This window comes from Chiloscyllium plagiosum, chromosome 27 (assembly GCF_004010195.1).
Source record: "Chiloscyllium plagiosum isolate BGI_BamShark_2017 chromosome 27, ASM401019v2, whole genome shotgun sequence".
NCBI lineage: Eukaryota > Metazoa > Chordata > Chondrichthyes > Orectolobiformes > Hemiscylliidae > Chiloscyllium > Chiloscyllium plagiosum.
In genome coordinates this window covers 37,472,483-37,484,667 of record NC_057736.1, presented here as the reverse complement: position 1 = coordinate 37,484,667, position 12,185 = coordinate 37,472,483, and the positions used below count along the sequence as shown (strand labels likewise).

The 12,185-nt window shown below is 41.8% G+C and overlaps 1 protein-coding gene across 1 annotated transcript in view; it reads right to left on the bottom strand.

The window, feature by feature from the left end:
- Positions 1–12,185, bottom strand: part of LOC122563391 (glutamate receptor ionotropic, kainate 3-like) — a 562,582-nt gene that overhangs the window by 123,402 nt on the left and 426,995 nt on the right. Inside the window, exon 13 of the mRNA XM_043717129.1 lies at positions 8,867–8,985. Coding sequence (XP_043573064.1) covers positions 8,867–8,985 — 119 coding nt within the window. The remainder of the gene's footprint in view (positions 1–8,866; positions 8,986–12,185) is intronic.

Below are 12,185 nucleotides of genomic sequence, written 5' to 3'. Positions count from 1 at the left end.
CGTTCTGTGAGGAGCAGGATCTGACTGCATTTCCTGCAGATGAAGTCGGCAGGAGTATCGGTGGTCACCCCTACCTCAAACATCCTGCAGGAGGAACATTCCACTGCCTGCGCTGCCGTTACTCTACACTTCATCTCCAAAGCAAGAACACTGAGTCGCTTACCTGTGGACTATAAAGTTAGGTTAGAGGAGGAGGATGGGAGGGAGGCCCTACTGTGTAGGGCCTGGGGACTAGAACACACTCACTCAAATATCAATCACTTACTTTCCCGACCAGCTCTGCGCTCCAACCTCACTTCCGCCCAGCTCGCGCCGCTCTCTGCTGAGAAAAGACCGTTGGCGTGGAGGTAAGTTCTTTATATATCACTTACCTTCCCGACCAGCTCTGCCCTCCAACCTCACTTCTGCCCAGTGATGTTTGAAGAAAGCCATTATACTGACCATTTCATTATCAGTGCGAGGGATAAGCATCAGTATTACAGATGTGCGACAATAAGAATGTCCATCCTTAATCTGTTTCGTTAATATTCTGTAGTAAAATGTTATGAGGCCTCTTTAGCATTGTAGCTCATGTAGAATGGATTCAACTTTGGTGCAATGATGCTTTTTGAAAGAATCACTCAGACATTTTGAGCTGAACCTTAAGCCCCTAAAATGGGTGATCTAGACTCAGGTTAAGAGTTAAACTTGGACAAGTCTGAAGCAGGGACCCAACTGATCAAAAACTCATCCACCCTCACTGGAATAGAGGTGGAATGAGGTGAGGACAACCAATCCACTTGCAGGAGCTTAGCTGGTCATTTAAACATTATCATAAGACTCCTTGCCTTCATTTTTAACTCCTGTTTGCTATGTTTCTCAAGCCAGGAGTTGGGGATGGCTGAATCCATGAGGACCCATACCATCTCTCATGATAATTTTTCTGGCATGCTCAGAGCTCAAAGTTCAGCAATATAAGTGTCACCTTTCATTAGGGGTATAACTCCAGTCTGAGGACTACATTATACATAAACATAGGAAAGGGGAGAAGGAGTAGGCCATTCAACCCTTCAAGCCTATTCCACCATTCAAGATGATCATGGCTGATCATCCATAATGCTTTCCAGATTCTTGGCAGTCACTGATACATTGTAAATACAATCTGATCTTGCCACACATGACTCACAAATGTCTGATGCGGATGCTGGATAGAGACCACTAAAGTTTTTCATTCTCCAGAGCATTCTTCACATCATAAGCACAAAACTTCCTCAGAATTGTTTTCAAAATGCACTTTGAAATCTTTGCTTTCTTTTGAAGACCTACTTCTGTTCCTTTACAAAAGGCAAGGTCGCACAGAACTCTATTTAAAATACTTCAGCCTTCAAGTAATAGCATCTTTTGCTAGTGAACCAGTATTTGCATAAGAATTTGGCTTCATTTACTGATGGATAAAAATGTCTGGAAGTCACAAGGGGAAAATGGCTTGCACAGGCTAGTTCAGTCCTGACTGTAGTACTTTGTCTAATTCTCTAAACAGTAATTTAAAGAATGAGGCTTTGGAGAAAGTATTTAAAATGATTTAAGAAGGACTGAGGAATATCAGAAACACAGGTCGGAGAAACAGGGTTTGATCTACATGGAGGAAAGTAGGCTGATCAAGGTGTTTAAAACATCATAGGTCTGGACAAGGTAGATAGGGAGAATCTCTTCCCATCAGTAGAAGGTTTATGAACCAAAGTATAGTAATTTATTTTTTGTCACAAGAAAACCAAAGTTGGCACAAGGAAATCCTTTTCAAAAAATGCATCAAATGTGATCAGGAATTCACAGGCTGAAAAGATGATTGAAACAAATTCAATAATGGACTTCAAAAGGAATAAGTATCAAAGACAAATGTTGCCTTTAAACTGTGTGTGTTTAGCTGCTCCAAAGTGCAACACACAGCTCTCAGCATCGGCTGGTTCCAGAAGTGTTTGCAACACACGGACTTTGGAGACCCATGCAGCCAATCAGAAAACCAGAGGGATCGCTGCTTCAAACAAGCCAAAATACTCTTATAGAGAGCTGATCTGGTCTCAGTAGGCTGAACGGCTTCCTTCTACAATATAACTGTTCTACAAAAAGAACAACTTTCAAGGCTCAATCAACAATTAGAGTTCCCTGCATGGTTAAGCTAATTACCTGGATGATTAATTTTGACACATTATGAAGATTACAGAAGCCACAGAGAGACCAAATAATCCTTTTGATCTATATTGGTGATCTTGACAGCAAAATATTCCTGATGAAGAGTTCTTGCCAGAAACATCGACTGTTCTGCTCCACAGATGCTGCCTGACCGGCTGTGCTTTTCCAGCATCCTCTTCAACAAAGTTAAGCACATATGCAAGGTTGAACAGTTACAATCAACAACTCATTATTTGTTCATTTTGGTAATGCAGAGATGAATGTGGCATATTACACCAAGTTCTTTTGAAGAAGTCCTAACACTAATAACATTATGCCAAGGTGTGGTCATGGTACTGAGGGACATATGGATTGTGAACACACAGGTGGCTAGCATGTGCATGTCAATCTGTTTACTGGCTTCAAGAAATCAATCATAAAGGTGTCACATGTATCAATCCAGCAGTGGAGGGAGTCTCCACATCTACATGATGTTTTTTCTCTGCCCTGGACAAAAATAGCAACAGTTCCACTCACACTTTGAGAAGAAAATTATACCTTTATGATGAATCGCTTCCCTGGATTTCTCATTGTTTGACAAATTACAACACAATGAGTGCAACTGTCGCTGACACAATAGGTATTATTTTCAGATCAAACTGAACAACATACCCTACATTTTACTATCATCCATGTGCCTATCCAAGAGTCATTTAAGTGTCCTTAATATGACTGACACTACTACCACTGCTGGCAGTGCAATCCACTCACTCACTACTCTCTGTGTAAAGAACTTACCTCTGACATCTGGAACAATCCTCCAATCACCTTAAAATTATGCCCCCTCATGATAGACATTTTCGCCCTGGGAAAAAGTCTCTGCCTATCCACTCTGTCTATGCCTCTCATCATCCTGTGCACCTTTATGAAGTCACCTGTCATCCTTCTTCACTCCAATGAGAAAAGCCCGAGCTCCCTCAACCTTTCTTCATAAGACATGGTCTCCAGTCCAGGGAGCATTCTGGTAAATCTTCTCTGTTCCCACTCTAAAGCTTCCACATCATTCCTATAATGAGGTGACGAGTACTGAACACAATATTCCAAGTGTGGCCTAACCAGGGCTTTATAGAGCTGCAGCATAAACTCACAGCTCTTAAACTCAATCTCCCTGCTAATGGAAGGCAACACGCCATATGCTTTCTTAACAAACCGATCAACTTGGTTGGCAACTTTGAGGGATCTATAGACGTGGACCCAAGATCCCTCTGTTCCTCCACATTCCCAAGAATCCTGCCTTTAACCCTTTAATCTGCATTCAAATTTGACCTTCCAAAATGAATCATTTCACACTTTTCCACGTTGAACTCCATCTGCCACTTCTCAGCCCAGCTTTGCATCCTGTCAATGTCCTATTGCAAACTACAACACTATGCACAACTCCATCAACCTTTGTGTCATAAACTTACTAACCCAACTTTACACTTCCTCATCCAAGTCATTTATAAAAATCACAAAGTGCAGAGGTCCCAGAACAGATCCCTACAGAACTCCACTGGTCACCAAGCTCCAGGCTGAATACTTTCAATCTACTATCGCCTTCTGTCTTCTATGGGCCAGCCAATTTTGTATCCAGACAGCCAAATTTCCCTATAAGGCATGGCTCCCTACTTTCTGAATGAGCCTACCATGGGGAACCTTTTCAAAGGCCTTGCTAAAATCCACTGCTCTACCTTCATCAACATGTTTTGTCACATCCTGAAAGAATTCAATAAGATTTATGAGGCATGACCTGCCCCTCATAAAGCTATGCTGACTATTTCTAATCAAACTATGCTCTTCCAAATAATCATAAATCCTGCCTCTCAAAATCCTCTCCAATAATTTGCCCACCACATTTGGAAGACTGACTGGTCTGTAATTCACAGGGTTATCCCTATTCCCTTTCTTGAGCAAGGGACTAACATTTGCCACCCTCCAATCATCTTGTACTACTCCAGTGAGGACACAAAGATGATCACCAAAGGCGCAGCAAACTCTTCCCTCAATTCCTGTATGAATCTTGGGTATATCCTGTCTGGCCCAGGGAACTTATCTATCCTCATGTTTTTCAAAATTTCCAGCACATCCTCCTTCTTAACATCAATCGGTTTGAACATATCAGCCTGTTTCACACTGTCCTCACAAATGACAAGATCCCTCTCACTAGTGAATACTGAAGCAAAGTATTCATTAAAGATTCCCTTACCTTCTCCGACTCCAGGTACAAGTTCCTTCTACTCTCCCTTATTGGCCCTAGCCTTTTGTTCCTCACGTAAGTGTAGAATGCCTTGGGGTTTTCCTTAGTCTTACCCACCAAGGATTTTTTCATGCCTACTTCTAGCTCTCCTAACTCCATTCTTCAGTTCCTTCCTGCCTACCTTGTAAGCCTCGAGAGCCTTCTTTGACCTTTGTTTCCTCAACCTTATGTAAGCTTCCTTCTTCCTCTTGACGAAATGTTCCATGTCTCTTGACATCCAGGGTTCCTTCACTCTACCATCCCTTCCTTTCCTCAGTGGGACAAACCTATCCAGCACTATCAGCAAGTGCTCCCAAAACAACATCCACATTTATGTTGTGCATTTTCCTTAGAACAATTTAGGCACCCAGTTCCTGCCTAATAGCATTGTAATTCCCCCCTGCTTAATTAAATACTTTTCCATACCATCTGCTCCTATTCCATTCCGTGACTATAGTAAAGGTCAAGAAGTTGTGATAACTATCACCAAAATGCTCTCCCACTGAGAGATTGGACACCTGGCCTGGTTCGTTGACAAGCACTAAATCCAATATGGCCTCCCTTCTAGTCAGCCTATCTACATATTGAATCAGGAATCCTTCCTGGACACACCTGACAAAATCTGCTCCATCCAAACTATTTGCACTAAGGAGGTTCCAATCAATATTAGGGAAGTTGAATTTGCCCATGACAACAACCCTGTTACTTCTTCCTCTTTCCAAAATCTGCCTCCCAATCTAATCCTCTGTGTCTTTGTTGCAATTGGGGGGTGATAGAAAACTCCCAATAAGGTGACTGCTCCTTTAGTGTTTCTGACTTCCACCCATACTGACTGAGTAGACAAACCATCCTCAACGACCTCCTTTCTTCAGCAGTGTCAGTATCTGATTAGCAAAGCCACTCCCCCACCTCTTTTACTTCCTTCCCTATTCCTTTTGAAAGATCAAAACCTCAGAACATGATCAACCATTCCTGCCTCTGTGATAACCAAGTCTTCGTAATGGCCACAACATCATAGCTCCAAGTACTGATCCATGCTCTCAGTTCATCTGAGACAAAGAGTCTTCTTCTTCCAAAGTAAAGGAGAATGGAAGAGATACATTGCAAGTAATCAGGTAAAGATCTATCAGAACTGAGCATTGGACAGAGAATTGAGAGTCAGAAATCTGAATACAAATTCTTGGTTAACAGAAAAGGTTCTTATGATGTGCACCCAATCCAGGTCACCCAAATTAATTATTCATCATGGTGCTACATTATGAAGGAATAGGGATCAGCTAAGGCCAACTTATAGCACACCAATCATGCATGATGTCAAGTAAGGATAACATTGTGATGATGCCTTCATAGTGACATTGAGTAACTGCAACCAACAGCATGACAACTAAACTGTCAAACAAAAGTAACAGAAATCAATATGTAACAACCTTCAACACTGCAATAAAGTTTGAAATTTTAGATTTGAATACTTTGTTTTGCTTATCTGTATAATCATCAAATTGACAACACGTGCCTGTGTGCAAAACAAAACTGCGGATGCTGGAAATCAGAACCAAAAACAGAAGTCACTCGAAAATTTCTGCAGGTCTTGCAGCATCTAAGAAGAGAAAGCAACATTAATGTTTTGGGTCCAGCTCTGAAAAAGGTTCACTGAACCCAAAATGTTAACTCTGCTTTCTCTCCACAGGTGCTGCCAGACCTGCAGAGATTTTTCTTGCCTGTGTACAACTATGTATCGTTGTTTGGAACAGGTGTTTTAAATCTTTGAACAGATGGGTTGTTGTGTTACATCTGACAGTCAATATGTCAGTATTCCTTTAAGAGACACATTAATGATGTCATCAATGTATCTCGCATGTGACCTGAGGATATAAAGACCTTATACTTCATCCTGCCTCAGATCACTTGAAGCATGACACTCCAATTGATGAATGCTATTCTGTATGTAGCAAATATTGCTTGGAAAGTAATGGTTCTGCATAATAGATTGTAGCGATAAATCTGTAAGGTCTTGTAAGGATCAGCTTATACCCAATTCCATAGTATTCATGACGAGTTCCCTATGTTGTAGGAGATAATGCAAGCATTGTTTTATCAGGTCAAATACTTTGTTGGAGGCAAATATACACCAGGGGATTTGCTATTCTGGAGCCCAAAATGCAAATGCTATCAGGGTTACCTTCAGCCTTCCAGGGTTCCTCTGTTCAAGAACATTCAGTGCCTGATCGAGTGACCTGGCATCAGGAAGTAATAAGGGGTTTGAGGACACACTGATGTGCCCTTCCTGTTGATTACCTTCAAAACTGTGATTATCCTCCTGCCATCACTCATCTCTGGCCTGGATCCCAAGACAGTTCTGGGCACTGGGCACACCATCTCAAACTGATGAAGCTCTGCCAGCTTCCAGCTGGATGGCAGCTCTCAAAGATGGGAACCTCCACCCTTCTGGGTCTTTGATCCTGACCACTGCCAGCCATAAGGACAAGGGCAGCATGGGAACACCACTGCCTGCAATTTCCCTTTCAAGGCACTCACTTGGAAATATATCGCTGTTTCTTCACTGTTGCTGGGTCAAAATCCTTGAATTCCCTCCCTCCCAAAGATATGGGTATACCTACAGGATATGGACTGTAGCAGTTTGAAATGCAACCGGTCTGGGCAATAAATGCTGGCCCAGGCAGCGACACCCACACCCCATAAGAGTGAAAAAAAGGCTGAAAGTGTGATGCTAAGTGCCAGCTACTGAGATCCCCACAAATACATCCCTAATGTATTTGTTTCTTAAACCTCTTGAGAAGGATCTCTAATAGATGCCTAAAAGGATACATTCACTTTGTGTAAGTGGCTCACCCTATTAAAAAAAAAGTCTGTCATTTCTGCAGTGGTTCATTTATGCTGACTATCTATGCAACATGTAAAAATACTTCCTCATATTTTTGAGAATGCTTGTGTCTTCATAGCCAAAATGATTGCTGTTGTGCAAGTTTTGCCATGGCAACATAGTATGGTGGCAGTAGAGGTTGCCTGGCTGTATGTTGTGGAAATAAGAGTTTGGCCAACCTTCTTTTTGATGCTGTAAAAATTCCCTATGTTTTTACAATCTGCATTCCTTATGTGTTATTTGCAGCACTCCTCTGTTACCCTGACCAATGTAAACAATTTCAGCCTCATCCAAGGTTAAAATATTTCATCAGCATTTCGGTACAAACATTTAGTCTCTGGGTTACAGCTACTGGCTCGCAATATTCATCACTTAATCTCTCTGTTGAATAATGGATATTTCTGTAAAATGACCAAAGGTGCCTAACACTAGTAGAAATGGATCTATGAAAGAAGTCAATGAATTCAGGAAAAGGAAGGAACCAATTAGTGACATTAAATACATTTCTTTATTTCCAATATTAAAAAGTCAATTGCAGTTTTGAGTTCTAAAGCTTTGGAGGAGGCAAGACCAGGAATGTATTTCCGCTTGGCAAATATAACTAGGAAAACCTTTATTTGTTTTATAATAGTTCTTATGGTAATGAGCTGCTCATTTTCTTATTGTTAGTTTGGTCAGGAAGGAATCATATCAGTAGCAATGAGCAACTGGATGAATGCCCAGAGTTTGTGCTGTGAATATTCCGATTACATTTTAAAAGCCATTGGGTTTAAACTGCTTTTAGAGCTAAGTGCAATAATTATTGCATGTCTGAATATATTTCAGAGAAGTTGAAATAACTTTGGATGAAAAAAAGCCAATGAGGTAGACAGTTAATGTGCATATTTTCCTGTGAGGAGGAAGGTGAGTCAGGACATATTAGCTTTGCGGGAAAGTTAGCTATGGTTGACCAAGATCGAGACAACAACTTGCATTCCTACAGTGCATTTAACAATGTCTCAATCCATTTCATGGAAATGCTGTCAAACAAAATTTCAGTGGTGGAGATATAGGAATACTGTTGGGTTGTATTATCTCTGAGGATCAGAGATCAAATCATAGATCAATATAGCATCATTATATTTGTTGCAGCATCTTCAAATTCATTATTCCTTCTTCACAAGACAGTCTATAACATATAATCTCAGGAAGGAATGGGCTTCATGAGGTGAAAGACCTTTTTTTTTAATGCCCTCCATGAAAAACAGAAGTTTACTTTGTCACTCCATTGACACTGATACAAGATCTGATGGTGTGAGCATTCAGCACTGCTCAGTTCTGCTTTCCGTAATAATTACTTCATTGGCCATGAATCTGACTAATTAGCCAAGTATGCCAGATGTTGGGAATCTGACTAATTAGCCAAGTATGCCAGATGCCAGATGTCAACAATTTGCAACTCTTTCTACTTGGCTTTGAGTTGTACTTTTATAAATCCCATCTCATAAGCAGATTGTAGTAGAAGGACCATCTTATTCCAGTAGACAGATAGAGGAAGAAAGAATGAGTGAAAAGTATCTCACCTTGTTGCATGAGAGCTCCTACTCCAAACCAGAAGCTATTCAATAGGGTGAAATTGTTTTCCACAACGTCAGATCCAGGGTTACAAGGATGGGCATCGTACCATTCATAGGGGCTGAACCTGGAAGGGGAAGTCAAAAGAGTGAATAAGCAATGAGGAGGAAAACCACAAGCAATAAAGTCTGAATAAAAACAGAAGTGCTGAAAGTTTGATCAGATCTGTTAGCATCTGAGAGGAGTTATTTTTGTACATGTGAAGACACTTCCATTTGCATTTTTGAGAAAATGAATGGATTTGGACAGAAATAAATGACCCATAGATAGTTTAGCGATGCGATAAAAGTTTTGGCATATTATAAAGTATTCACATCACAGAAACAGCTCCAAATGTTCTAGTCCAGTGTTAATGTTTCACACGAGTCTCTGCCCAACATGTATGATCTGACCTTTACACAAATGCTTTCATTCCTTCCTCTACTTAGCTTCTCCCTGAATGCACTTCACCTTTCTCACTTCCTTGATAACAAAGTCCATATTTTAATAACAGATTAGTGAGTCAGAAGTGTATTATTATGAAGTGACAGATTGGATGATATGTCCCTATATTATAGTGCTAACAAATGGCTCCTTGTTTTGCTATTTTTGAAGGAGGGCGTGTCACACAGATTGAAGTATCAAAGCTTCAAAGATTTAGAGTGAGCAAATAAATAAAATTTTGACTTTAAAAGCCGACAATTCCTTTATTTTTACAAGTCCTTCCAGGTGTATATTCCAAGGGGAGACTTGGTAGAAATCTATAAAATTATGAGAATATAGATCAGGTTGACAGTTGGAATTTCCCTCCCCTGCCACTGCAGGAATTGCAAAACCTGTGCCCAGACCTACTCCCTCACCACCTCATCCAAGGCCCTAAAGGAGCCTTCCACATCCATCAAAGTTTCACCTGCACATCCACCAATGTCATTTATTGTATCTGTTGCTCCCGATGCGGTCTCCTCTACATTGGGGAGACTGGACACCCCCTGGCAGAGCGCTTTAGGGAACATTTCCAGGACACCCACACCAATCATCCCCACCGCCTCATGGCCCAACATTTCAACTCTCCCTCCCACTCTGCCGAGGACATGCAGGTCCTGGGCCTCCTCCACTGCTGCTCCCACACCACCCGACGTCTGGAGGAAGAACGCCTCATCTTCCGCTTCGGAATACTTCAACCCCAGGGCATCAGCGTGGACTTCACTAGTTACCTCATTTCCCCTTCCCCCACCTTACCTCAGTTCCAACCTTCCAGCTCAGCACTGTCCTCATGACCTATCCTACCTGCCACTCCACCCTCCCCTCTGACCTATCACCTCCATCCCCATCCCCATTCACCTATTGTACTCTTTGCTACCTTCTCCCCAGCCCCCCACCCCCAATCCCCCCATTTATCTCGCCGCCCTGGAGGCTTCCTGCCTCTATTCCTGATGAAGGGCTTTTGCTCGAAACGTCGATTTTCCTGCTCCTCGGATGCTGCCTGACCTGCTGTGCTTTTCCAGCAACACTCTGATCTAAACTCTGGTTTCCAGCATCTGCAGTCCTCACCTTCGCCTAGTTGTAATTTCTTTCCCAGAGTTGAAATGTCTAATACTGGGGGGCATGCATTTGAAGTGAGAGGGAGAAGATTCAAAGGCGATGTAAGGGGCAAATTTCTTTAGACAGAGAGTGGTAGGAATCTGGAATGGAATGCCAAAAACAGTGGTGGGGGCAGATTTGGGGCTTTTAGATAGGCATATGAGTGGAGGGATATGGAGTATGGGCAGGCAGAAGGGATTAGTTTAATTTGGTGTCATGTTTGGCACAACAATTCTACATTCTATGCCATTGTTTGGTTTCAGTTCTTTAAAAATGTGAATTAATGATTACAATTGTTTTTTTTTGCTTGGGAGATCAATGCATTTGTAACTTTTTTTTAGACTTCAGGATACATAAAAGGATAACGGAGTTAAGATATACAGTGGAAGAAGAACCTGTAATTTAAATAAACTGAGGAAATCCTGGCATCTGTAACAGTGGTTTTAGTAGAAAGGGAATGTGTCTACAGACATGTAATATTCATATAATGGGAAAGCATTGGGATAGAAAGCAAGAGGACAGTCTCTGGTACCTTGTCACTACTTTACCATTGTACCTCCAAATGAAAAGCACAGATTAATCTATATATATTTATACATACTATGGACTTTCATTTATTAGTTTGATGAACAGTAGAAGTATAAGCGATAGGGGAGTGATAGTTTTGTGATAAGCATGGTTTGAGCTATATGGAGAGACTGAATAGGCTGGGACTTTTTTCCCTGCAGCATCGAAGGCTAAGGGGTGACCTTATAGAAATTTATAAAATCATGAGGAGCATGGATAGACTGAAAAGCCAAAGCCTTTTCCCTAAGGTAGAGAAGTCCAAAACTAGAGGGCATAGGTTCATGATGAGGGGGGAAAGATTTAAAAGGGACCTAAGGGGTAAAGTTATCATGCAGAGCATGCATGAAAGGCATTGGGATCGGCGTATGAATAAGAAGGGTTTTGAGGGATATAGGTCAAATGCTGGCAAAAGGGACTAGATCAGTTTAGAAACAAAAACAGAAGTTGCTGGAAAGGCTCAGCAGGTCTGGCAGCATCTGTGAAGAGAAATCAGAGTTAAATTCTCGGGTCCAGTGACCCTTCCTCAGAACTGATGGTAGCTAGGAAAATGTTGGTTTACATGCAGAAGGAAGTTGGGGACGGGATAAGGAGTAAATGGTAGTTAGGGATAGAGCCCAAAGAGAGAGAAGAATAGTTGGACAGGCAAAGGATCCAATCCCGATCTGGCTGAGAGCGTGAAAGCTGTGAATGAAGACCGTCTGTAGCTAACAATAGGTAGTATGTAATAGCAGACTTGTGACAACAAGGCCTGGTGTGTGGGTAGGGGGCAAGGACATGGGGGAGTTCAGGTGCTAAAGTCATTGAATGGAATATTGAGTCCAGAGGGCTGAAGGGTCCCCAACCAGAATATGAGGTGTTGTTCTTCCAGTTTACGCTAAGCTTCACTGGAGCACTACAGCAAGCCTGAGATACAGATGTTGACAAGGGAACAAGGTAGTGCATTAAAGTGGCAGGCAACTGGAAGCTCAGGGTCTTTTTTGCGGGCAGAACATAGATGTTCTGTGAAGTGGTCTCCCAGTCTATGCTTCATTTTCCCAGAGTAGGGGAGACCACATCATGAGCACCGAATGCAATGAACTAGATTGCGAGAAGTGTTGCTTCACCTGGAAGGCCCTTGGATACTGTGGAGAGAGGAGGTAA